This window comes from Phaenicophaeus curvirostris, chromosome 4 (assembly GCF_032191515.1).
Source record: "Phaenicophaeus curvirostris isolate KB17595 chromosome 4, BPBGC_Pcur_1.0, whole genome shotgun sequence".
Classification (NCBI taxonomy): Eukaryota; Metazoa; Chordata; class Aves; order Cuculiformes; family Cuculidae; genus Phaenicophaeus; species Phaenicophaeus curvirostris.
In genome coordinates, this window is record NC_091395.1 from 49,258,244 (window position 1) to 49,286,021 (window position 27,778).

General features: G+C 42.9%; 2 protein-coding genes across 3 annotated transcripts; both read right to left on the bottom strand.

Moving 5' to 3' along the window:
- Positions 1-285: 285 nt before the first annotated feature.
- On the bottom strand, positions 286-11,636 carry TMEM165 (transmembrane protein 165). The gene is made up of 6 exons (XM_069856026.1): positions 11,430-11,636; positions 9,928-10,153; positions 7,190-7,365; positions 5,724-5,906; positions 2,661-2,766; positions 286-1,219 (listed from the first exon to the last, which is right to left on the bottom strand). Exons 1-6 carry the CDS (start codon positions 11,571-11,573, stop codon positions 1,143-1,145), a joined length of 912 nt encoding a protein of 303 aa, XP_069712127.1. The 5' UTR covers positions 11,574-11,636; the 3' UTR covers positions 286-1,142.
- Positions 11,637-14,321: 2,685 nt separating this feature from the next.
- Positions 14,322-20,293, bottom strand: SRD5A3 (steroid 5 alpha-reductase 3). Of its 2 annotated transcripts, none has more exons than XM_069856027.1 (5): positions 20,103-20,293; positions 17,180-17,331; positions 16,565-16,759; positions 15,157-15,279; positions 14,322-14,660 (listed from the first exon to the last, which is right to left on the bottom strand). In XM_069856027.1, the coding sequence occupies exons 1-5, from the start codon at positions 20,282-20,284 to the stop codon at positions 14,401-14,403; spliced, it is 912 nt and encodes a 303-aa protein (XP_069712128.1). In that variant the 5' UTR covers positions 20,285-20,293; the 3' UTR covers positions 14,322-14,400. The 2 variants fall into 2 exon arrangements, with proteins under 2 accessions (XP_069712128.1, XP_069712129.1); XM_069856028.1 differs by having other exon boundaries at positions 16,565-16,755; positions 17,176-17,331.
- Between the last annotated feature and the right edge of the window lie 7,485 nt (positions 20,294-27,778).

Consider the following 27,778-nt stretch of genomic DNA (forward strand, 5'->3'; position numbering starts at 1 on the left):
AGCAGATTCACACTGGAAACTGTATCTTCTAGCTTACCGACTGCTACTGAATAAATCTAAGTGGGTTATTTAAGCTGTTAGCTGAAAATCCAAACAAAGAGCAGAGAAAAGCATCTATTTCTGCAACTCGCGTATCTTCGGCAGTCAACATTTTCTAAGTGTAACTGGCATTTATAACAGTATCCAAAATTTAGTTAACTTTCCTCACCCTCAGTATATCATCACTAGGCAAACCTGTGTGACAGGAATTATGGAAACCATCAAAAACAATACTGAAAAACCAAATAGATATGCTATGTTTTATTAATACTCTTTCAGATTACACTTCTATTCCTGAAAATAAAAATAAGAATACATCTAAATCTAAGAACTCCATGACTGTTCAATCCTGGGAATGAAACATCGTTAAGTTGGACCATTTCATTACTTTCCTTATACTTTAATATTTAAAAATGATGAAAAAGAAAAGTCAAATAATACCAGCTCCAGAAAGATTGCATATTGAACATGGTAAGTTTTTAATCTCCACACAACCATTTCCTGATAAAAATCCCTGATTAAGAAGTTTTCCCTCTAAATTAAGTTTAGAGAATTCTCTTGGTGGCTCAGCCACTCAGTGATAAAGGAACTGCTCCCACGCTGCTTAGATTATCTAGCCCTGGGCATACCCTGGGAACAGACACCCTTGGCAAAGTGGGAGCCAGCAGTTTTCTCCTTAACACCTTCTGTTGAGCAACATGGCATGAGACACAATCTGCTCTGAGAAGCCTTAAGAATCAGCTCTTGAAGAAACAGGAAAGATGGCCATGTGTAACAGAGGAAGAAGAGAGGAAGCCTCGATATTTATGAGGGTAGATCCTCAAAACTCAGCTGAGCCACGTCCAACAAGCAAGAAAACCACGCAAATCCCACCAAAGGAGCCAGCGCCACAGAATAAACAAACCAGGCAATAAGTAAGCAGATCTCCACTGCAGAAGCTGTCCATAAATGCGTCAAGTCCCATGAATCATTTGCTATAAAAAGTTCAGTGTCTCATCCTCAGTGCTTGTTTTAACTACAATTCTGTACATTATATACAAAAAATGCACAAGGACAGCTGCTTGATGCTTCCAACCCATGTTCTTTTGCAGTGATGAAAAATTTTAAAAACCAGAGTCCGGACTTATAAATAGTGCAGAAAACGCAAATGCTAAGAAGACAATGCCTCCTATGATTGTCACTGAAAAGAAAAAACAAACAAAAACCAAATTAGATACTGAAAGTTGAATATCTTCCATGACACACTACAGATTCTACCTTTTTTTTTTAAATGCCAGATTCCAAAGAAATCTTACTTTATGCTGCAAACAGTGGCTGTTGTTTCTAACTGAATGTCAGGATGCTCATATGCCACCCCCTTGTCTAACTGCATCTACAAGAATATATTCTGGTCCTCAAAAGGAAGCTTTGCTTTACTCTGATTTGTTTAGCTAGTGTAAAACTGAGGTTGACTCCTGCTGTTGAATATTTAGCTGTATGGGGGAAAATAAAATACAACATTCTCATGCTGGAACAAGCCATCAGTTAAGAGTGACAAAGAAATTAGCACAGTTTAAGTAAATACATTGAAAGAGACAGTATCCAAAACATTAACTGTTTGCCATGGCCACAATCTGCTAAAGGCTGGGACAGCATTCTGAGAAAGCATAACTGTTTCTGGACCACTCTCCTACTCTTCTCTAAACAAGCTAACGGGCTAATGGATCTTTGGTCTAACCTAATAAGGCTAGTCCTGTGACCAAAGATCCATGTTGAGCTTATTAGGAGTATATTAAATCACTGTCTGATTAGCGCCTCATCACTAATTTCCTTGGCAAACAAACAGGATGGAATGCACGTTTCACTTTCTGCAGTGAAGCCGGGTTTTTACAACCTCTGCAATTATAGAACAAATATTCCAAATGAACATTTATAGGAAGCAGTTTCACAGAATCCTTCCTTGGGGCAAGAAATCTCACTACACCACAGGACTGACAGTTAAAACAAGCTACAACCTAGTCTAAGTATAAAAAACCAACTCAATGTAGCCTTACTGATACTTCCTGTCACGGACAGTAGCTATGATAAAAGAAAACATTTATGCCACACACAGTAGCTTTTAAAGCTTCTGCATGGCTGGCATAACTTGTAAGTACACAGTTCGGTTGATCACCTGAAGGTCTGCAGTCAGTATTATGACAGAGTTACTATTATCCACTGTCAAACAATACATAACTACTCAAAATACTGTATTTCTTTCCTCTGGTCTCCTACAAGCCAGCTAGCAGTGAAGCAAAACATACCTGGCTTGTGTCCATCTTTACACCTGGAGCCACAATACCCATTTTGACTCCTTAAATCAGAGTCAGTAAATCATTAAGTTCAACTAAGGCGGGACTCCTTAGAAGGACTCTGTGCAGGGTGGTGGCACCTGCTCAGACTATGCCTAACAGGAGGGACATGCAGCCCAGGGTCCCGCAGGACTCTGCAAGGGGAGCTGACTACAGGGCAGAGAAAAATGGAAGGAAGAGGGGGGATGAAAGACACACTCAAATAAAAAATTTGGGGGGGGGGGGGGTGTTCAAAAATTTTGACAAACACTGCTCAATGCATTCTTTTGGTTAGAGTGAGTCTTTACTTACCAGTCCTAACAGAAATTTTTTGTGCTATCATTCTCCCTCCAATAACTGCTAAACCAGTGCATAGGCAGTGTCCCACTGTTCCTCCAACTGCCACACCATAAGGGTCCTGAGGAAAAAAACACAGAAGGGAAACATCAGCACAGCTGAAAATCCACTAGTCCTGCAACAACCTCCTGCCACAAACAAGCAATGCCTTGATTCCCTGGTTGCACATTGTCAAGTACAAAGGATAATCTCTGGTGTTTACTTCACTCTGCAATCCATCACTGCCTTAAAGACCAGTAACTGTGCACATCAGCTAGCAAGACAGACTTAAATCTAAATCTGGCATGCTTCAACAAGAAGCATCTTCAAGCCATTAAATATAGATCCAGAAATCACTCTGTTGTACTTCAACAGTTAAGCAGCCTCTAGAGGGGAAGGTGGCAGCTGTTGAGACACACAACATGCATCAGCTGGAAGAACACCAACCCAATTATAAAGGAAGAGAAAAATAAACCAAGTGAACTAACTGCAAATGAAACCTTTCAGTAGCTAAAACATTCCAAACCCACTGTCCAGCTTCACAAGCTTATATTCTATACCCTTCCCCCACCCCAAATGGGAAAGTATGAAAGAATAAGTCCAGAGAATAATAAACTGTTTTCAAAGCGTATTGTCAATGACAGCTTTCATATCACTGCATAAAAGGCAGCTACTCAATATGTGAGCACATCTGTCTAAAAGGGCTTCTCAGACCTACTTACAAATTACACAGTTAAGGGTAGCATGTGCATTGAACACCTCCAGCATCAGAAACAAATAAGTGTTCTAATGATTGATAAAGAAGGCAAGGTAGAGCACGACTTCCCGCTGTACAGCGATGAATCAGGGAGAGCGGAGCTGAGTCTCCGGCTTGGCTCCAAGTGAGATTCCTGTCTCCAAGAGGAAAAATATACCTGCTGCCTTCACATGAGGAATGCATGAAATCTCTAATAGGTGAAGAGCAGAACTGTCTAGGAAGTGATATGCTATGAAGAAAAGATATAGTTTAACCTGGCTTCCCTTCAGCATTTCTGAGTTACACAGTGACGCACCTCCTTAACACATCTCTGGAAAGGTGTGGGGTTTTTTTCCTAATTGTTTCTCCAATAGTGAAAGAAGGAAGCAGAGTCTGAAGATGTCAGGGTCAGCTTGCCTGGCTGAATGCTACCAGACCCACCTGCTGCGTACTGCATGTCCTGACTACTCCTCATAGACCACACTGACTGGTCAAGAGAAACAAAACCACATGTCAGTGAGCACAGGTGGCAAGCACCAAGGAAAGGTAGGAATCCATCAAGAAGTACAGGCAGAAAGCAGGGTCAGAACCTAAAGTTCCTGTTTCACAGCAGTCAGCAACAGGCTGTAGAGCCTCCACTGACAGAGGGTCGATCTTGGCCCCTACCCCATTCTCTAGGGCTGCCCCTGGAAGGTAGCAACTTATGACAGCTTCCCTCAGCCTAGTGCTTCCAGGAGCAGAAGTGCTCAGATGTAGAAGCTGAGGCGAAGCCAGCTTAGTAGGACACTGTGGAGTTTCCTTTTCCATTTTCTTAAATGGATAAGCAATTCTTATACACAGTAAACTATTAAAGTGTAAAATCAATTTCTTAAGGACTGTTGTCAGTACTAGGTTCATTAAGACAGACATAATTCATTCCCCTAGTGTACACATTGAGACAGCCAAATTATTGCCTTTTTCTTCCTCCAAAGGAGACCTGTTTGTCACGACAGGATGGACACCACTTGCTTAATGAACGGTATTTCGTTTTCCTTTTGCTGAAGAATGAATGGTCACAGCTGACTTGGCACACTGCTCAGATGTCCATACAAAGACAATTTCTTTCCTCATACGCATCTCTGTAATGGTCCTGCTATATATCTTAGTACTTCACAGACAAGGATTTATCTGAATATATTATAAAACAAAAGGGTATAAGAATCCCACAGATAAAATGGAAAAAGGTCCAGATCATAATAATTTACTGATTTTGAAAGCCAAGATGAAGATATCTTCAATTCATTTTTTGTAGTATTTGTAGCACAAAAATTTCACATGCTAAAGGTAGAACACACCAGTGTTTAATTGCAATGCTCAGCACTTTACAGATCAGATGGCAGAGTCTGATGGACACTTCCTAATGGGACACTCAAAATGCAAACCCAAAGCCAATAACCACCTGTGGAAGGATGGGCTTAAGCAACTTGCCTAGCATCATATAAACCTCGGGTAGAGGCAGTAAGGATTCCTTGTTTTCCAAGATGGCACGTAACTGCCTGAACAATGAGATCATCCTCTTGTCTGGCTGTTCCCTGCCTCGCTAACTCCAAGCACTATAATAAAGACAAGAGGTTCCTACAGATTATGGCCCACTCCATTACTCAGCCCAAATTTATCCCTGGGGAAAGTCTGAAAATGCAGTGACACAAGTCCTAGGAAAAAAAAATTAAATTATCTCAATACATAAAAGAGCACAGGCAAGCTACTTATGTTTATTAAAAGGTTGACTATAAGCCTTAATTTTACTTTAAATCTAATACAGTTATATACATTTCAATCATCATTCTGAATGTTATTTCATTTACAATATTACTACACAGTAGTTTAGAGTTGATTTTAGGTCTATTCACCATACCGTTCACACATTGTACCACTCACTTAAGATTTTTATTAAGAGGTTATCCTTTTAAAAGCTTAAAGTTTGCTGGGATGAAGGCCTCTTTTTAAAGCTGTGCTAAAGTCATAGCACAGATCAAAGAATGAGACATTCTGTAGCATCTTTCAATACTGTAAGAAAAAAAACAATTTTACTCACCTGTGTGACAAACTATTTCCAGAAATACTTGTACAGTCCCAATCATGTAACAATAGATATACTACTACACAGAGATCTAGTGCAATTATTTTCAGGTCTTGGCAGTTGTAACATGAGGCAAAGCACGTCAAGGCAGCAGGTGTGAATCTGACACCTCCTGTGAGAGTATTTTATCTCCCCTGCTTCTCTGCAGGCAACCCAAAGTGGGCAAAAGAACAGCAACACTCACCTCTCTGGCAGCTAAGACTATGGTTGTTAATTGGGAACGATCACCCCATTCTGCTAAAAACGTCAAAGTAAAAGCTTGAACAAAGATTGGAGAAATAAAATGTAGCCACTTCTTCTGAGGTATAGTGGTGCCTGGCCCTGATTCCACATCTCCTGGCCCATTTAACAGTTTAGTTCTCTGAAGCTGCAGAGGACAAGGAAAAAAAAAAAAGAAACAAAACCAAACAACCATATCATTACAAACGTCACTTAAACAAACTGAATGAGATGCTTCAACAGTAAAGCTAGTCATGTAATATCTGGAATCTTATTAGCCACTGGCTGCTGCATTATCAGTGTATTATCTACAATAAACACCACTTAAAAAAAATAGCTACATATATGCACACACCTGTGTGAGTGTACATATATACGCACGTCTATACTTGTAAACACCTTCAATCTCCAGTTATTGCCCACCTTGTACTGCTTGCACTTACACAGCCATTTCAGGAGGAATGCCACCTATTTTCTAACCACAGATTTCCTCCTATTTTTAAAGCCAGGATCTCCCTCTTCCTAAGTGCTGGCTCTCACATTAGGATTTGATAAAATTAATGGAAAATAAAAATCTTAAAATAAATAAGATTAATGCTCCATGCTATTCCTTAGAAGCAGGCCAGTATATTTAGAAAGTTGTTATCTGTAGAGAGTCCAGTATAGAGCCACACATGATCAGGGGACTGCAGTTTCTCTCTTACGAGGAGAGACTGAGAGAGACCTTATCAACGCTTATAAGTATCTAAAGGGCAGGGGTAAGGACGATGGGGCCAGACTCTTTTCAGCAGTGCCCAGCAACAGGTACAAACTGTTACACAGAAGTTCCACCTGAACATAAGGGAAAACTTCTTTACTGTGAGGGTGATGAAACACTGGAACAGGCTGCCCAAGGAGGCTGTGGTTTGCACATCTCCTCCTCTGGAAATAAGCAAAACCTGCCCACATGCTTTCCTAAGCAACATGCTGTAGGTGAACCTGCTTTAGCAAAGGAGTTTGACTACATGATCTCCAGAGGTCCTTCCAACCCCAGCCATTCTGGGATAACAGAGAACTTTGCCTCATCACTACAAACCTCAGCATTACTCTGCCTGACCATAAAAAGAAAGAAAAAGAAGAGGCAAGAGTAAAATGTTGATGTCCTCTCCACTTGTAATGCATTAAAAGAAAAAAAAAAATAAGAAGAGGAAGGGACTCTATGGAGAAAGTCTCTAAGTCTCTTCTCTCTGGAGAAACCAGACTTGCCACAGAACTGGAATCACCAGTTGAAAGAACCTCCAGGAGCCACTTCTGTCCAATTTACCACACACTTTGTGTCAAGATTATCAACCACAGACACAACTGAACACCCCAAACATGACAGTGCCGTTCTGCAGCTTCATGGCTGTAACTATTTCATCAGCCAAAATTTACAGAAAGCTTATGACTTACTTCCTCATCTTTTTTTTTAATTTCTGCTTGAACTTCCTCCAGCTCTTCCTGACCCTCATCTGGACTCATTTTCAAGCCTTCTCGAAGCATTCGGATGCCAAAAATTGCAAATAGTGCTGTTGAAACGTAATACGTGTACACACGAGGAATAACTGTGGTGGCATAGCCAAACAAAACTGAAAGGAAAAAAAAAATGTGTCATTTAAAAAAATAAACGTGAGAATCATAATTGTTTTTCCCATATCTAAGAAATGCTTGCTACAAAGTATGCAATTCAAATATCCAACAATAAACACATATTGCATGCTTTGTTTGTTTTATATAACTTTTTTTTTTTGCAAGAAAATGAGACTCTAGAAACTGTTACTGGTCATGCCAGATACTGAAGTCCATCACATGAAGACAAGGCACACCAGGCAAAGTTGATGAGCTGCTACTCCCAAGGTGATGCCCAAGCAACATTATCTTTCCCATCAAGAACTACGCAAGCCAGGCCTTTCCCCAAGCATGACATGAAACTATCATCTGTAATCATCAGTCAGTGTATATCAGCTAATTCCATTTTTATATATGACATGTTGGATAGCGTCTCTTTCCAATTATTTCTTTTATCAGATAAAGTTTGAATAGGATTTTCTAGAAGTTAAATCTACTAGACATACCCACAAATGATCCAGCTGCACGAATCCATGCCTGTCTTCTTTTGCCAAGTGCAAACACGTGCATATTACCACTCTCTTCTCTCTCTCACTCCCAACATAAACACAATGTGACTGACTTTGATCTTCCTTTAACTTAAAAGCACTGATCCCACTCAAAGACCAAAATGCTACCTCCACAGGGAATCTACTTTTATAGGTATCAAAGGCCATCAAACTAAGCCAAAACTACTTCTCAAAGAAGAAATACATATCCAGGACAAAGCACTTGCTTCTTCACAAAGTAAGACTAGTTATCAGTTTTTGGACTAAAAACGCCTGTATAAATGAATGGAAATTAAAACTCCACACCTAACATTAAAGGCTGCTTAGACCATGCACTCACTACTATCTGTTGTTTTACTACACGTGACAATAGCTAAAAGGAAGAATTATTACCATGTGTCCTGGCACACACTTTAAGTGACAAAAGCACTTAGGAGTTAATACATAATCTGGAAATTAATCTGCATAGCCACTACCAAAAGTAAGACTATGAGACCAAAATTAATCAGGCTGCACTATTAGAAAACACAGCACGTACGTATATGAGCAACAGCATTAGTTGCATGGCTAAATAAGAAAGAAGGTAAACTAAACTTTTTAAAGTCTAAAAATACCGAAGTATTGCAAGAAAAAAAAATACTAAAGCAACGCAAGAAAATATACACAATTTTTTTTAGCATTACTTGCATATAGAAACATAAAAATAACGAAATAATCATAATGAGAAGGCACTTTATGTCATAAGGGTAGAACTGTCTCTAAGCACAGCTTGAAAAAACACTCCAAATAGTTATTACTCAGAACCAGTGAGTTTGAATAAGCACATTTTTTTGTGAAATCAAGGTAGGCAAAGCCCCTCAGGAATTTCCAGACACAGCTTGTATAAAAACATACTTGGGAACCTCTAAACTGGATGATAAAGCAGAAAAGAAAGCTTTTATGAAAAAGCACAAAGAAAGATTTGAAGAAAGATTTGGTATAGAAAATAGTAAAGCCATAGAGGGCCCGAGAAAAGAGACTGCAATATTTACAAAACAGCGTATCGCTTGTGATACTAAATAACATTAAATTAAGCAAGCAGTGTAGAGGTGGAGGAAGCATCAAAGACTTAAGTTAAGCAAGTAGTAGAAGAAGCTTTCGCAATGCTATCACTACCCACAGTGCAAGTGCAAACTGCTCCAAGACTACAATGATAATTACAGCAATACATATATATATGTGTGTGTATACACATATACATGTGTGTATATATATAGCGCAATAGCTGTATATATATATATAGCAATAGCTACACATTCAAAAATGATTCATAGAAACACTCTGAGAAGCCTGAAGCCAGTTAATCAGCTATCTCCAGTGAACGTAAACCAATGAAAGTTATTCCAGTTATTCTGAAATGGACATGAAATGGACACAAAAATTATGCTACATCTGATATACCTGAAGGCTGTGCCATTTTACAATCATGGCTATGTAAGCACCCACAGCTACAGGTTCCTCAAGTGCCACTTGAAATCTCATTCCCTCCCTAGCTCTTGCCTCCGTCAGTACCACCCATCCCAAAGAATCACGGCAGAAGGTCATCTTCCACTTATGCAGCTCCCAACGCAAATCCAAACAGCTATACATACAGCGACACAAGTCAGACAAGGAATATTTGTCATCATATTAAGAATCTTTTGCCTCAGGTGGAAAAAACAGAAGTCACTCCCACATTCCCTTCAGGCACGTTAATTTAACATGAGCTAAAAATATAAAGGAAACTAGTGGTCCAAAAATCAAAGGAAGTGCTTAGGCTCCCAATCCCATTCCTCTTCCTTAAACTCATATTGAAGTGTAGGGAGTGCATACACCTCATTAAAGGCAAGACTCTAAATATTCATCTGAGCCACGATCCCCAGGAATACCTTCACACTCTCATCAAAACACAAACCTGCATATACCTAGTACCTTCATTTTAATTTCAATTAGGATTTATTTATATGTAAGTACCCAGCACATTTGAATAGATGAAACAAAAATAAGAGCACTAACCTGATAAACACGTCATCAGTCCCAAGGCAAGCATAGCACCAGCCAGTACTGTCAAACGGTTGTACCTCATTGCCATGATGGCTGCAATGAAGAACGTCTTATCCCCCAGTTCTGATACAATGATGACCGATATAGCAGCCACAAATGCATGAATAAAGCCCAAATTAGTCTTGTCAGCTGACTCTTCATTGACAATGTGAACTGGAGCAACCGGCGATGAACCCTTCTGTAAGGGGGGATGACAACAACAGCAAACCAGCTAGTTAATGAGGCATGAACAGTTAGTTTGCAAACGTACCGAGCCCTGCATTTCTCCTGCCATATCATAGCGTGCAGTGTGACATTTTAAGTATACACCCCTCACACAGCGTTAATGATCATTAACCAGTTACTGGCTGCCACCTACCTCAAACTGCTAGCTAGGCACTTAGCAAGAAGATGAAACTGCACTGATGATTACAGCAGCACTTCACCGTTCATGCTATTACCAGAACACAAGAACCACTACTACAACAACACATAGGAAGGCTGCTTTAGTTCAGCATTAATATGGCTGTCTTTACAATCCCCGACAACTTAATGACCTTGACCGAATATGTAATTTTCTGATAAAGAATTACACTCTTCAAACCAAAACTGGGTGACTAGGATACCTTAGGAAAAACATGAAGTCTTTTCAAAAACTGTCAGGATCACTTTATTCCTTTGAAGAATCTTTGTGTCTTAGCCACATTAAAATTGTGCTCAAGTTTTTATCAGCTTTTCTAGAACATGCTGCCTGTTTGCTGAAAACTACCTTTAAGATTTTTCCAGTGGTCAAACCAGACCAGCGCGCTCCAGGTCTAACTTATTCACTGAAGTGTTTACTTTTTATAGAGATTGAGATTTCCACAGTGCAAGGAAGTCAGTGTTCACGTGCTCGACCAGAGATGGCAAAGCAAGCTTGTTTGAGCACATCCACCAGCACAGATTGCAACGTGTTTTAACACGGTAACTTCCCAGCATTCCACATCTAAATTTTGGGGCCTGATATATAAAAGTTTTCACGCTCTACGTGATACACGGTCACTTACCAGAGCTCCTTTCACCTCTAGCAGTGCTGTAAAGCTTTGATTTTGATATTTAAAACCTGGCACGCTCTAGATCAAGCCACACGTTACATTTTTTATTTTTTTCCATCCCTCCGTGTCATTACCCGGCACGGGAATCCTCTAACCAAGATAACCATTGAAAAAAAGAAAGAAAAAAAAAGTTAACACGAAGAAATTAAACACTGAGGAAAAACCGGGAGCCACAACGAAGCCCGGTTTCGTCTGAGGAAGCCCCGGCGCGATCGCTTCCCCCCTCACGACAGGGAGAAAAAAAAAAACCACCGGCCGTTTCTCCTAAGGGACTTAAATCCCGCTCTTTCGGCAGAAGAAGGAAAAGCCGCCGGGCCAGGCGGAAAAAGAATAGAGTTAAGGAGCCGGAGGCGCCCCGCGGGCCGGTGCCTCGCGCCTCACCTCGGCCCGCGGCTCCGCTCCCTGCGCCGCCGGCTCCTTCTTCCCGCCGGGCTCTTCCTCCGGAGCGGCGCCCAGCCCCGCCGGGGCCGCCAGCAGCAGCGCAGCCGCCAGCAGGAGCGCGGCGGCCCGCGGGGGTGAGGCCATGGCGGCCGAGCGCGGCGCTGAGGGCTCGGGGGGGCGCCAGGCCCTTCTTAAAGGCGCCCCGGCCCCGCCGACCAACCCCGACACCGCTTCCTGCCGCCAGGGGCGGGGCCGCGCTGCGTCCATTGGCTGCGCCCGCCGTGAGAGGCGGGACGGACCCACTCCTATTGGCTGATTCCGCCGCGAGGGGCGGGGCTAAGACGCTCCCATTGGCTGCGCCCTTCGCGAGGGGCGGGACCGCGCCGCGCCCATTGGCTGAGCCCTCCGCGAGGGGCGGGGCCACGCGCACGTCCCCCCGCGGGTCCCGCCGGGCGGTGGTTCCTTCGCAGTGTGTGCGGCTCCGCGGCTCTCCCAGGAGCGGGCGAAGGGAAGCGCGTTCCGCCCCAGCTCCGTTCCCTGCGGGCAGGGAAAGGGCGGTGGAGGGACGGGAAGCAAAACGGTTGCGTTACAAGGCAAAAAGATTCCATAGGAAGGACCTGGGCGCAGCCGGGCTTCTGAAGGCCCAAGGAGAGAGCAGCGCTTTGGGTTCGCGCTGTGAGAAACGCTTATTCGCACATATTTTCAAAATACTGAAAAGGACAAAGTCTTCGAAGCAAAGGCTATGGTAATTTTATTTTCCAATTCAGCGCTAAAGTGGAGGCCCTTCTAAAAAAGGCATCCCCTCTTACAGAAGTAGTAGGTATATATACTAGTTTTAGGCAAAGAACCGTGTAATCCCCCAGAAAATGTTTATTTTTTTTGGTTATCCAACCATATCTGGAGACTCCCTTCAGATTATCTCCTGAACTAAACCAGCTACATCTTACAAGACAATTAAGCATGTCAATAAATTCTTGCAACTTTAAGAGAGTGTTTATTCTTTCATGCTAGTTATTTCAGGTTGTTTATCCATGTCTGGAGATGGTCTGCATATTATGTCTTGATGCAAGACAGAGTTATATCTGTTTGTAGATGACACCAAGCTAAGTGGTGTAGCCACCACGCTGGAAGGATGGGATGTCATCCAGAGGGACCTGGACAGGCTGGAGAAGTGGGCCTGTGAGAACCTCATGAAGTTCAATAAGGCCAAGGGCAATTCCTAATTAGGGGCAATCCCTAATTTCAGTACATGATGGGGGATGATGTGATTGAGAGCTGCCCTGCAGAGAAGGACTTGGTGGTGCTGGCTGATGAGAAGCTCGACATGAGCCGGCAGTGTGCACTCGCAGCCCAGAAGGCCAACCATATCCTGGGCTGCATCAAAAGAAGCGTGGCCAGCAGGCCAAGGGAGGCAATTCTGCCTCTATTCCTCTCTTGTGAGACCTCATTTTAAGTTCCGTGTCCAATTCTGGAATCCTGAACATAAGAAGGAGATGGAACTGTTGGAACAGGTCCAGAGGAGGGTTACAAGGATGATCAAAGGGCTGGAGTGCCTTCCATATGAGGGCAGGCTGAGAGACTTGGGCTTGTTCAGCCTGGCAAAAAGAAGACTCCAAGGAGATCTTATTGCAACCTTCCAGTACCTGAAAGGGACCTACAGGAAAGCTGGAGAGGGACTATTCATAAAGGCTTGTGGTGATAGGACAAGGGGGAACGGGTATAAAATGGAGAGGGGAGGATTTAGACTAGACATAAGGAAGAATTTCTTCACCATGAGAGTGGTGAGACACTGGCACAGGTTGCCCAGGAAAATTATACAAAAGAGAAGTATAAGGTGTCATAAACTGTTTTAAATTAGATAATTCATAACATAACCTACAGTACATTTAAGTTCTTCTCATATACAAAATAATATAGGCATGTAAGTAGAAAACATGCTGAAATACCAGCATTCATGTGCTATGTCATGCAAACTGATCATTCACTCCTGTATCAGAAGGACCAAATTATTCAATGATCAAGCACACCACCACTCCCCTCCCCTCGTACTGAGGGACATCATCTTCCCCAGCAGAGAATTTCTTTGCAATGCTTGTAAGGTACAGGTTTCTGTGTGTTCTCTGCCTCGGAAGTTCGTTACATCTGCTCTCACAGGCTGTGTAAAACTACTGTAGCCATGGTTATGGTCATCCTACATAACTACCCACTCCAAACAATTCCAATAACCTGCAATAAGGATCACAGAACCATAACCAAGAACATTAACTTTCTGAAAATTCTCTTCTATTGTCTCTCTAGACAGAGATCCTTCCATGATTTTCCCAGTTTAGGCATAAATGAGGAGTTTTCATCAATGAATACTGACTTTGGTGCAGAACAGATAATGCAGAGAATGGGTCTGTTTATCTCCACTGCTGAGCATGAGTCATTCCTCCACCACAGCTTTCTCCACCGTTTTTTGTGCTTGCAGTTATAAAGCAGTGGCTGGTTTTAATTATCAACAGGGAAGCACAGAAAGACAATATACAAATTTGCCTCCCTCTGACATGACTCAAAGAAAAGAGATTAAGAAAAAAATACTAGCTTAAATATGAGACAAGACATGAAATATGGTAGTTCAAGTTATTTCCTGCACCTTCCTTTCACCACACAGTTGTGATGTATATGTATTTTGGATGGCTGCACAACAGCAAAGGTTTTATGTATCAATATAAAACAGAAAAGAGCCAATTAGCATCTCTTCAGTTTGAATTAAAGTCTTCGGTAAACCTTTTTTTTAGCTTGTATGATATGTAGAGGCCTTGCATTTCCCTAAATAAATTGGTAACATGGATGAGATTATCATCAAAATTATGAGCTTTTAAACTAGAAAATGTGCAATTTCATCTTGACTTAAATAAACTATAAATCTTTTATTCTCTTATAGAAAACACTTCACAGTTTACACTAAAGATACTTCAGAAGAAATACTCTAAAAAACAAATGGTATCAATGCTTTTCGATGCTTTGGGTAGGAGCTGAAGTTTTCCTGATAGAACTCATGACACAAAACAGCAGCCAGTGCCTGGTTAAAAAGAACATACATCACTACACACCACCACGTCACGTTGTGAAATCCAAACGTGATGGCCATGGATACATATATCAGGAGTTCTGCAAAATAATGAGGACAAGAAACTCTCTCAAACCAGTGGCCAGAAGGTACACTGTGGCTCAGACTTACGACCTGTCCTGCAAACAAACAGAAAGAAATTACTTGAACAAGCATTGAACAAGCTTTTCTACTCACAATTACAGAACATTATGCTCATTAAAATTATCATCATCTACCTCCATCTGATCTGGCAGCTGTGCCCTTCTTAATGAATAAGACGCCACCTCTGCCTGTTGGCACAAATACAGAGTAAGAAAATCTATTTTTAGCCCACAGGGAGACTGAAGGGAGGTCCCCAAGAAGCGTCAAAAATCCTAAGCATTAGCATGTGTCTGTCCTTAGGGTATTAGAAGCTAAACCTTTGTTTTATGTTCTATAAAATTATATATACAGAGACACCCCCTCTACTCAGCTATCAAATTTCTCTTCCAAACAGTTTCATTTAATCTACTGAAAGTCTTAGAGAGGGCACCCCACTATAGAAACTGAAAATTACTCATTTTTTAGGATATTGTAAGTTACAGAAGCCTATTGAAACAAGTAGGAAAAACCAGCAGAAATGAAATATCTTACCTGATTTAGTTTTTCTAAGATTAGCTAGAATGACAAGACATTTGTGTTGGTGAAGAGAGGCCCAAATGTACATCACAACTCCTATGAAATGATACCAAGAGATCTGCACAGGAAGCTGTTTTCCTGAATGAAATATGTTTCATTAATAATATGGCCAGGAAATACCTTCCCAAGCATCATCCCAAAATATTATATATATTTTTAAAATGTTACTGTCCCACACAATTCTAGTAGTGAATCCTTTGAAAGATGCTTTTAAATCCTGCATCTTTTAAGTGCTCAGCTGATTGTTCGTTTCCTCTAACCACTCAACAATAAAAAAGGCAAATATCTATTTTTTTAATCCAGAAGCTTGAGGTATGGTATGATGTACAATCCATACATAACTGATGGTCTAAGACCTCAATATTCAACATAGTTTATAATTCTTATCCTAATTAAAGATGTTGTCATTGCTTTGGCCAACATATAAGCACACAGTTGTCTTTCTTTTATGCAGTGAATGATATACATGCATACATACATATGCTTACATACATGCACATTTAGGCCTTCGAAAAATTTCATATTAAGGGTGAGTTCCTATGTACAAGCCAATACACCATCCCTGAAGAGCTACAAGACTTGAAAAGAAGAAAACAGGTCCAGAAATAAAAAGGCTTTATCTACACTTAGGAGATCTGAAAGCTCTTTTTTAAAAAATCACTGGATTAAACGCAAGCTGAAGGAGTTAGAAATGGTTAAAAACTTCACTAAAGTGACATTTGTGGTAATGACCACCTTACGAAAATTAGTCATGGCAGAAATGTTAAAGCCAGCTCACGATTCATCTGCGCAGGGGAACAACAGCCTAGTTGTAATACTCAGTGGAATGTTTTAGCAGAAAGAGATCATTAAATTCAAATTTCTGCTGTATTATTGTAGATATTACAGTACCAAGGGAAAGAAAAGACTGATTGATTCAAGGCAGAGCATTGACGAGTTCTCAGTGGAAGACAAAGGAGGTGGCCATGATAGCTTTGCAGACTCACCTTACACGAAAGCTCCAGTTTGAAAGCCACAATTGCACAGTGGCATCCAAGAACTGGTACCTATTACTATCCTTCATAAAGCATATGCATCTCAATGCAAACCTGATCGGTAATGATCCTGAAAGTATCTCTGAGATGTCTTCCAGGAAATAACAGTGATGGTTATCATGAAAGTATCAGTGTCTGAGTGTAATGCTTGTTGATTATGTAATATACTGAAATATAGTTACTTTGAGCTATGCCAGTATTTTTATACCTCATTAGTCAACACACTTCTCACACAAGCAATCCTCTATGAGACCAAGTGAACCATTTGCCACAGTGGAACCAAATGGGAGCAAAACTGCATCTTCGGTAATAACTAAGCAGGCACTTACCATTCGTGAAGTTAGTAGGCACTTGACATAGCACAGTTGAGCCAACGGCAACGTAATAAGCAAGTCCAAAGCAATACTGCACAATATGAATGACGCCATTAGAAAACACGCTGGTCCAGAGGCATTCTGCAAGTCTTCGACAACTATGCAGCCAAAGCAAAAGGAGGACCAGAAGTGCAGAGAAGTGCTCACTATCTGCTTGCAGATAAAAAATAGCAACTTTGAGATAGATAGGAACAATTTAACCCTGACAATGCTTCAAAAAGGCTATTTTTTCCCTGCTCCAGATTAAAATATTACCCTCATTTTAAATCAGCCTAGCACTGGAAAAAGTACTTGTACATCTGAGGTAGTGATGACCACAGTAAGATTACTTGTAGAAGGTGCTAATGACTTCTTCTGCTAAAAGTACTACTGAAAGCCATCATATCCATGAAACAGAATGATTTCTACCTTGAATAATGACAAAGGGACTTGGTATTGCAGGAAAGTCACTTGGAGCCTAGTTTAAGAGTAGCTGATAAAGTAGCACTGGAAGAATACAAATTTGGCACAGGATGATAGTCAAAGTTTCTAATATTTATGCAGCTGCTTCACAACAGCTGGAGCACTTGCCTGCGTCCTCACTCTGAGAATCTCTGCCAAGAGCTTGGTGCACCTGTTGAATCCATGATGGGAATGATCCTCTAAAGAACACAGCTCGGGAAAGCCAGATCAGCAGAATGCCATTCCAGAGGACAGAAACCACGTAAAAGTGAGTAAACCACCTGTGGGAACAAAAAGGGGCTTTTTTCATCATTTCTTAGTTGGAAATGCCACTGCAGGACATGCTTGCCTGATGATAAGCACATCCCCTTTAGGTCCTCACATCAATGAGCAGAGAACTTGGGACTCCAGTTGTACCAGCAGGAATAACCTTAATGCCTTCTTCCCCCAGTGAAATGCTGCCTGGAATAAACTCTTAACTTTGCTTACCTTGCTAACCATACCTGCACTAAAAAGGAGAACAAGGATTACAAGGCAAGACCACGTGGTTTTTTTTTAAGAAAACAAAGAATCCCCCAACCCCATAATGCACTTACAAAAGTGCTTTATGTATTACTGAAACACAATAATTCATGGTCATGACAAATAACTGAATGGAATTAAACAGCCTGTGATGTCCAGCTTAAGCCAGTTGACTCAGTATTTCCTTTTGGTTTTAAAACTGAAGTCTTTGTGGCTATGAATAAAAATGAGGACCTCTAAAAACACCTGCAAAGAGATGACTGTGTACAATGGGAAGATGCTGACGGCCTTCTCTTGGCAATGTAACCATAAGTACAGAACTAGGATATAACTCTATAGTCAGAGAAGACTATATTTCTCTGGAACACACACTTCTTTTTTGGAGGCAGTGTAGGGGTAAGAGAACAACACCCTTGCGTAGGGAAACAAAATAAAGTGAGACCCTCCCAAAGCTGCTCAGGTATCCCAACAGCAATATAGAGGCCAAGGCAGAACTACAGAGGTAGTGAACACCCCTGCATGTTCCAGAGTGCCTTGCTGGTAGCTGCTTCAGGTGATCACTTCTCCTCAGTTCCTTCTCCTACCAGGCAGAGACAGCAACACTCACCCTGCTAATCTGCAACAGCAGAAGTAAAATTTAGCCCATCTCCTCTGTCTTCTGCTTAGAAGACACATGGAACTTGTATATTGATAAAAATTCATTTCACACCCCAAGTTTCAAGGTTTCCCTGCTGTCCTGTTACTCAATAGACTTCTGTTTCATCACTCACTGGAGAACTTTCTCCACATGTGTTGCTATTTTGCTACCAGTGCCCTGCCAGCCTAGCAGATCCATGCCTGTGAGCTTTCAGTAATCCAAATTACACTGGGAGTGTATCTGACCTACAGAGCAATCCAGCACTGCAATAAGTACGTATGTCATCCCTCAAGGACAGGAATGTTCAGTATCTACTAAGCCAACCTGAAATGAATCATAACATTTGACAAAATGGAATGGCAGAGTTAGAAGCAAGCCCAGGCTAGTGACAATACAGTGCTTGTTTGGAAATAAGATGCAGGTGAATGGAAATAGAAAAATGCCTCAATTGCTACCTTCAGGATAGCCTCTACTCTTGCAGTTAGCAGGGTTGCAGGTTCACTACTTCATAGAATTGCTTTGAGACCAGTTCCCTGAAAAAGTCACGTTCTTCAGGCACCATGTTCCCTAGGTGATGGGAAACTTCTGTTGGAGGAAGGTCAACTTAAAAGAGAATCTACCTCAAGAACATGGCACTCAGCAGTGCACTGCAATTAGAGCTAAAGCCTCTACAAGCACTTATTTTCACTGAGGATACCGCAGAGCTTAAACGCATCCCTGGGAATTTTCTGTAACCAGAACCTTCATAACCAAGATACTAAATTATAACCTCTGCAACTTTAACATTTGGCTTGAATGTTATATTTGCAAAATCCGTCAGCATTAACAAGATCGTTACGTTAGAGGAAATCAAATCTTTGGGCTAAATAGCTTCCCAGATCTTTCCTGCTGGCCTTGCAAGATCCCATCTTATTCAAGTAAAAGGCTAGTTCTAGTCATGGATCTCAGCTCATCAAAAATGATGAGATCCCAGCAATGCATAGAAACATAGAAAGCTGTAGGTTTTTGTTTTTTTAAATCTTTTCCCTCTTTTATCCTATTAAATAGCTATTAAAGGACATATTTGGGTAACGCAGCCTTTCTTTTGCCTTACTATTCACACAGGGTCCAGGCAGTTATATTAACATGCTGCCACATTTTAAAAAGAAACCTTTAAGGAAGAAGATGACTGAGAGTCGGTTTAAGACAGTAAACCCGCAGTAACACCCAGGAGTCTGTATTCTCAGATCCCTAACTTCAGTCTTGCAGTAAGTCATGTTTTGCAGACACTATGTGGGACTGGGATTCAAGGGATTAGGCTTTTGCTCCCATTTGGGACATATGGACTCTGTCTGATCGCAGTCTCTATAGTCCTGTTTCCCATCTGCAAAAAATAGAATAAAACTCCCTCCTCCCTCCCCAATGGGCCCAGCTCCATACAAATTATAGAATGGTTTTGGTTGGAAGGGACCTTACAGATCATCGAATCATAAAATCGCAGAATAGTTTGGGTTGGAAAGGACTTTAAAGATCATCCAGTTCCAAACCCCTTGCCACGGGCAGGGACACCTCCCACCAGATCAGGCTGCTCAAGGCCCCATCCAACCTGGCCTTGAACACCTCCAGGGATGGGGCAGCCACAACTTCCCTGGGCAACCTGTGCCGATGTCTCACCATCCTCATCGTGAAGAAATTCTTCCTAATGTCTACACTAAATTTTCACCCCTCCAATTTAAAGCCATTCCCCCACTCCCCATCGCTACAAGCCCTTGCAAAAGGTCCCTCCCCAGCCTTCCTGTAGCCCCTTTAAGCACTGGAAGGTCGCTATAAGGTCTCCTCGGAGCCTTCTCTTCTCCAGGCTGGACAACCCCAACTCTCTCAGCCTGTCCTCCCATGGTAGGACTACCTGCCCACCTCTTGGGCACCTGGAGGAGGCGCGGCGCGCGCCCGCGCTTCGTCTTCCCGTAGCGGATGAGATCCTGGAAGAGGTCGGAGACGGAGACGCCGCGGGACCCCCGCGCCCAGTCCCGCAGCAGCAGCGCCGCTAGGAAGGCGCCGGCCAGCAGGGACCAGGCGGCGGACAGGGCGGCCGGCATCGCCCCGCTGCGCTCCGCCCTCCGCCCCGGCCCGGCCCGGCCCCGGCATCGCTCCTCCCCGGCACAGTCCCGCTCCGCCCCGGCGCCGGGAGGAGCCGCAGATCTCCGCCCCGCAGGCGGCGCTGGGAGCGGCGGGAGGGGCCGCGTTACCCTGGGCATCTTGTAGCGTCGTAGGGTCGTTTGGGTTGGAAGGGAGCTTAAAGGTCATTCAGTTCCAACCCCGTCGCCGCAGGCAGGGACATCCCACCAGACCAGGCTGCCCAAGGCCCCATCCAGCCTGGCCTTGAACACCTCCAGGGATGGGGCAGCCACAGCTTCCCTGGGCAACCTGTGCCAGTGCCTCACCACTCTCGTAGTGAAGAAATTCTTCCTTACGTCTAATCTAACCCTTCCCCCTTCCAATTTGAAGCCATTCCCCCCTGTCCTATCACTACCTGCCCTTGTAAACAGTCCCTCCTCAGTTTACTGTAGCCCCTTTAGGTACTGGAAGGTCGCTATAAGACCTCTGAGCCTTCTCCAGGCTGAACAAGCCCAACGCTCTCAGCCTGTCTTTATATGGGAGGTGCTCCAGCCCTCTGATTGCATTGTAGCCCTTCTCTGGGCCCATTCCAACATGTTCATCTCCTTATGCTGAGGATTCCAGAACAAGACACAATACTCCAGATGAGATCTTCAAGCCTCTGCAGTGTCTCCATCGCCTGCTTTCAGTCTGCCACTGCCTTGGCCAGTTCAGCAGAGCCAGGGAGAGATGAGTTCAACTGCGATCTCACCCAGTATCCCCGGAACGCCTTCCCTGTTGCTGCCCCACACCTTGCTGAGCTCCCACCTAGCAGCCCACCGAGACTGTGTGCTCCCCATCTGCTGTCTCCTGTGTGTTATGTGTTTGCCGTCCCATATTCAGGACTGTACTTCAATAGTATTATCAGGATTGCCATTGCAAGAAAGGAAAGGCTTTTCTTGCCTTTCATTTGCTCTGAGAAATCATAGAATTGTTTAGTTGGAAAAGACCTTTGAGATCAAGTCCAACCGTACCTGTCCACTACTAAACCACATCCTTGAGCACCTCATCTACCTGTCTTTTAAGCACCTCTAGGTGTGGCAATTCAACCACTTCCCTGGGCAGCCTGTTCCAGTGCTAGGTAACCCTTTCAGTGAAGATATTTTCCTAATGTCTAGTCTGAACCTCCTCTGGTGCAACTTGAGGACATTCCCTGTCGTTCTATCACCTATCACTTGGGTGAAGAGACCAACATCCACCTTGCTACAGTCTCCTTTCAGGTAGTTGTAGGCAGTGATAAGGTCTCCCCTCGGTCTCCTCTTCTCTAGGCTAAACGACTCCAGTCCCTTCAGACACCTCTCATAAGGCTTGTTTTCCAGCCCCTTCACCAGCTTTGTCGCTTTTCTCTGGACAAGTTCCAGGACCTCAATGTCTTTCTTGTAGTGAAGGGCCCAAAACTGAACACTGTATTCAAGGTGCAGCCTCACCAATGCCAAGTACAGGGGCACAATCCCTTCCCTGGTCCTGCTGGCCACACTGTCTGATACAGGCCAAGATGCTATTGGCCTTCTTGGCCATCTGGGCACACTGCTGACTCATTTAACCAGCTGTCAGCCAGCGCCAACAGATCCTCCTCTGCCAGGCAGCTTTCCAGCCACTATTCCCCAAGCCTGTAGCGTTGCAAATGAAGACACCAAACGATCTTGACACCAAAGAGAGAGAGTTCCCTTCAGCTCTCAATGAAAAATGTCCCGGCTGTCTCCCTTTAGCACACATGGGAGTACAGGTTAAGCCTTCCCTTTGTAAGAGAAATTCTGGTGTTGCTTGGCAAGTGTTCAGGTGTTGGTTTATCTGACCAAATATCTCCAAGTCACTTATCCAACTCACTGCCTCCAGATACCAAAAGGTATTTTGAACTTCCCATGAAATATATGAGAAAAGTAATGATGTTTAGTGTGAGCATAGCTACTGTTTGGGTATTTTATGGCTAATTATTTTGGGTAATTGGCAGGACATGAATATATTAGGCAGGTGGGGGCACATTTTGGGGTAGTGGGAGGGAGGAGCAGGCAATGTGCGGGTAATCCCACAGTTGGAGAGGGTGGGGAGCAGGAGAGTGTTCTTGGGCAGCACTGAGGAGGACGGAGGGATGCTGCCCTCACTTCTCCTGAGCCTTGTGTCCCAGGGAGCTTAGGCAGCAGCCACTCAGCCATGGCCACACTTGTCCTGGAGAGCTCACAGGAAGGTACATATTTCTTACATCCCACACAGCTATGTTTTGAAAGTGCTGCCATGGTGACTGGTTTGGGAAAGCAGGCTATGTGTGAGCAGGGAGCAGCTACGTCTGCTTTGTAAGCAGTGACAGCACAGGAGTGCCCCACAACAGCCTGTGAGTCATGGCAGCCATGTGCTTCTGCAAGTCGTAACTTGAGGCACCATGTCCTCTGTGATGCACATTCCCTACAGCTGGAGGTTGTGCACCCTTCACGCCTTATGAGGAATGGCTGAGAGAGCTGGGGTTGTTTAGCCTGGAGAAGAGGAGGCTGAGGGGAGACCTCATTGCTCTCTACAACTACCTGAAAGGAGGTTGTAGAGAGGAGGGTGCTGGCCTCTTCTCCCAAGTGACAGGGGACAGGACAAGAGGGAATGGCCTCAAGCTCCACCAGGGGACGTTTAGGCTGAACATTAGGAAAAAATTTTTCACAGAAGGGGTCATTGGGCACTGGAACAGGCTGCCAAGGGAGGTGGTTGAGTCACCTTCCCTGGAGGTGTTTAAGGCACAGGTGGATGAGGTGCTAAGGGGCATGGTTTAGTGTTTGATAGGAATGGCTGGACTTGATGATCTGGTGCGTCTCTTCCAACCTGGTTATTCTATGATTCTATGATTCTATGTGTTTCTGAAGCACAGGAGACATATGTCTTTTCAGCCTCGGCTCCTCTCTCAAACATGAAGGAGAAGCACTGGAGCCTTGTCTCTGCAGGTTGGTCCTTCTATGGTTTTCACAACACAGATATGACGAGGGGGAGCAACAATGTAGCTTGTAAAGAGAATCCTTCCTTTGTCTGAGCAGTAAACTTTTCAAACATAAAATAGCGTTGCTTGGCAATTTTGGTTGCCAGTGTGGTTGCCATTTTCATTAAATCAATGCCCAGTCCTTCATTTGCTTGCGGATGCTTATTCTTTTCCTGCTATAATGCAAAGAAGTTTTAAGTTATGCAAGCAGATGCTAGACTTCAGGTAGGTCATTCAGCAAAGCTGGTCATCAGCAGAGGGCTGTCAAGTTTCATCCCCGAGGTTTTCTTGTCCATGGAGTCGGTTCTTCCTGGATGCTCAAGGCACACCTCCCATTCCACCTGACTCCAGCCACAGCTGGTGCTGCAGGAGTGAAGGAAATCATAGAATCATGGAATGGTTTGGGTTGGAAGGGACCTTAAAGGTCATCCAGTTCCAACTCCCCTGCCATGGGCAGGGACACCACACACTAAATCAAGCTGCCCAAGGCCCTATCCAACCTGGCCTTGAACAGCTTCAAGGATGGGGCATCCACAGCTTCCCTGGGCAACCTGTTCCAGTTCCTCTCCACCCTCATAGTGAAGAAGTTCCTCCTTATGTCTAGTCTAAATCTGCCCCTCTCCAGTTTATACCCATTGCCCCTAGTCCTATCACTTCAAGCCTTTGTAAACAATCCCTCCCTCGCTTTCACGCAGGCTCTCTTCAGGTGCCAGAAGGTTGCTATAAGGTCTCCTCCTCAGATCTGGCCTCCAGATGTGGTCAGTTTTTCGGCTGTTTCCTCAAAGTTTGGATAATTGGAGGAGGAATAGAAGGAATACAGCTGTTAGTTGGGAAATTAGTTGAAGGAGAGATGAACCATCAGTTGGACATCTTAAATATACCTTCTGTATTTACATTTGCAAGTTATGTTGAAGGCTAGGTGTAAGTTATGCTGCTTTTCTGTACCTAGGTTTTGCATAGCAGTAATAGCCCTTCTCTCCAGGTTTTCTTCCCCCCAGCGCTGTAGATCTGTGACAGATCGTATCACCCGTGTGCGGTTAATGGCTTTCCCACTTTTTAGGCTATTACTTCCCTCTAGATGGCACCAGCCCTCTTCGGTTCTGGCGAAGGCTGCTCGCCCTGCCCTGAGCTTCGCCCCAGTTGCCTGGGACAGCAGATCCTCGAGCATCCTTCGGGCATCCTTCCTCCAGCAGCCCCTCCTGACGTTCGCTGTTTGTAGCATTTGCTGTATCGTTGGCATTTGTAGGCGTTATAATTTGACAACAGCAAATGTTTGTGCTTGCGTGTTAGCTTTTCGTGAAAATTTTGGGTTACTTACCTAACTTTACCTATCTAAAAATTAGGTATCTAGCTGAAAATAGTTAGGTAGGTTCGTTATATAACTGATGGAGACAGATATCTCCTGAGTGCCATTTTTTTCTTCCTAAACACAAATGTCTCAGCTGTTGAGCTGAATTGTTCCCCCTGGTGAAGACCCTCCTGTTGGAAACAGAATCTTAAAGGATTCAGAATAAAAAAGAGTATAATTTATCTCCTGGATCTAGGGTTGGTTTAATGAATCTTATGCACAAAAAGCTTTCACCTTGATAAAAACCCACCTTTTTTTTTTTTTCCTTTTTTTCTTTTTCACAGAGGGCCACGACACACGAGAATTATCTGGAAATGTAACTGCTTTGTGTTTCCTGCCTGTTAAAGGAGACCTGCTGGATTGGTGTATAGGCTGCCGTGAGATATCACATAAATTTTTTCACCAAGGAGAATGGAGAGGGAGCCTGAAAAGATGCTGTGCAAAAGGTGGGAATGTGGGTCAAGGCTCAGCTGAACCATACAGAAAATGCTGGAGAGAACAGATGAGAGCTTAGATTTATGTATCACAGAGGTGGACTTGTGTGGGCCACTGTAGACCATATTGTCACCAAATGATGGTACTTCATTAAATACTGTAGGGGTAAGAAAGCAAAGATCTTGTCCAGAGATTTGCAGCTCAAACCATTGTATTATTCTGAGAAATTTGTCCGCATGAGGGACAAAAGTCAATATTACTACCCCACAGCAGATTTCACTGCAACTCCAGGCTTAATGGACTCAGCAACTGATATTATGCAGTGAGTTTGGTTTATTTTTTTATTTCATAAGGGAGAATAGGGAAATTACTCAGTTCCTCAGATACTGTTTGCTGGTTGCTTTGTTCAGAGTTCTTTCCAACAAAGATTTTAATTTGCTAACAAAGCCCAAAAAACTTTGTGAGTAAAATAACTACAAGTGAGTGTCTTGGTAATCTCTGTGAGACAAGATTCAGTGTGAATATAGCACAAGGGCACCCTTGAAAGTACAGATCGGGGCTGCTTTCTTTCAGATATTCATGAATGTACTTAAAGCCAATATGGGAGAGGACCCTGAAATCTAGATATTTGGTTATGGGGCAAGTTGGTTGGTATCAGAGGGTCTAGAAGTTTTAATTAGTAAAACTTCTTTGATTCAGTTAATAAGCATAATGGAGTAAGGCCACTCACTTCTGTGATTTGTGGGAAAGTAAAGCAAGAAATTCAACAGACTGCTACATTTTGAAGGTTAAAATAGTAGCCTGTGCTCCACTGGTTTTAATAATTGTAAGATAATACCAAGATATTGGGGCCAAGAAAATATAAATCACAGATAACAAAAAAACCAGAGTTCTTAGAGATGTGAGGAACTTGCACTGAAATGCACTTCCCACCATTCAAAGATCACTATATGCCCTTGGCTTTCAAATTGGAAAACGTGTTTCCACTAGCTGACAGAAAGCAGGAATTACTCTCTGGTAAGACGAGAGTTCCTCTGTAGAATTGGTGCTGTGCTCCTGGGATAACCATTGTGATATTTGCATTGCTCTTAATGTGTAATTCATACACGTGGATCTGTAGACTTCAAGGTGTGACTTTAAGCCATACTGGACTATACTATTCAGCTATATTACTCGTTGGGTTTTCACTGATTGCAGTATCTTGCTGACATAGTCATCTTGGAATATGAGACAATTTGGAGTTTCATCTTGGGAATAAAAGCAGCTTATTACAGCTTGTATGATATGATTTTGATTGCAGGCTGGTCATGTGCTGTGAAGTTGGCCAAGTTGCTTTTTGCTATATGAACCTGCATTTGGATTTTTTAAAAACTATCATTATCTAACAAGGTCTACAAGGGAGAAAACTACCTAAGGCTCATAATTATAACTTGAATAATTTTGATTTTCAGAATTGCTTATTGAAAAATAAATGTACCTTTACTTAAGATTATAGGTGAGTTGTGTTTAAAATAAGAGCAGGGAAGATTCCTTAAAATTCTCAGGGATGAATCATTAATACTTTCTTTGTCAGAGGGCAGTGGTCCATGATACAAACCTAGGGCTAGGCAGAAGCAGAATTTGGACCCTTAATAGTCTGAATAATTGTCTGACTCTGTACCAATACCCTCAAAGGATTTATGGAAGACATACCTGTGTCTGTCTTCTGCTTGTTGCTTAATATTATTTTAGAAATATGCCAGAACTCCTTTGCCTGCAATATGATCAGGGGTTTGCAGGAATAGACAAGCTGCATTCAGGCACGGATTCAAAAGTAAAGGTTTTGCCCTAAGACTCCTCTTGAAACTTTCAGACTCAAATACAAGAATTGAGAATCCAGGGGCACTGACTGCCTGCCACAGGAGAAAGACCAATGCTCATGAAAGACATGAAGGGCAGTTAGTTTTAACAGGGCTATCAGCTAAAGAGGAAAAGCTCCAAGTAAACTTGATCGGCAATGAGAAAGGTAATAGCAACTTATATAACTTACAATTGGGAAGGGTTTAAATTTCCTCAAGGAAACAGAGACTGTTTGTATGTGGCTTTGTGGAAATGGATAGCATAAATGGCCCTCTCCTACACTCTCTGGGATTGTGAATGGGAAGAATTTTAATAATGCTACTTGTTTTGTAAGAACCACCTGGGAAACAGAAGGTAGTTTGGAACACAGATGCTGTTCTCTGGGGCTGCATAAGTTGTTCTAGGAGGATAAAATTTGCTTTAAAACTACCCGAAGAGGAAGACGTTATCTACACCACATCTTATGGACCACTCTGTGACTAGTTCCCATTTTGACATTGCTTTTCATTTAGGGGGCCTGCCAAACTCCAGAACAGCCAAGCTGTAATGTGTGTCAGCACAACCAGCAGCTTATTTGACTTAAAGCTTGGCAAGACTCTACAGTGGCTGTTGAAAGGAGCCTACATATGTTCCGTAGAGGTCATAAAGAGCACAGTTTGGGCAGTTGCTGTTCTGTTGCTTATTAACTGACTTATTTACAGCACCAAGGACTGGAAACTAGCATTTGTTTTTCCAAAATGTGTAAGAATCATAGAATCATCAAGGTTGGAAAAGACTTCTGAGATCATTAAGTCCAACCATCAACATAATACTAACCTACCTACTAAACCAATGTCCTGAAGCACCGCATCTACACATTTT

Bases quoted from the DNA above. Each gene is read 5' to 3' on its own strand.
- TMEM165 (XM_069856026.1), bottom strand. From the start codon at position 11,573: ATGGCCTCACCCCCGCGGGCCGCCGCGCTCCTGCTGGCGGCTGCGCTG. The intron at 5,907-7,189 runs GTAAGTCATAAG...TGTCCTCTGCAG, and splicing joins TTAAAAAAAAAGATGAGGAA to CTTCAGAGAACTAAACTGTT. The intron at 1,220-2,660 runs GTAAGTAAAGAC...TTTTCTTTTCAG, and splicing joins AAAAATTTCTGTTAGGACTG to TGACAATCATAGGAGGCATT.
- SRD5A3 (XM_069856027.1), bottom strand. From the start codon at position 20,284: ATGCCGGCCGCCCTGTCCGCCGCCTGGTCCCTGCTGGCCGGCGCCTTC. The intron at 17,332-20,102 runs GTGGGCAGGTAG...TTGTTCCCACAG, and splicing joins CTCCTCCAGGTGCCCAAGAG to GTGGTTTACTCACTTTTACG. The intron at 14,661-15,156 runs GTAAGATATTTC...GTTTGTTTGCAG, and splicing joins TCTTAGAAAAACTAAATCAG to GACAGGTCGTAAGTCTGAGC.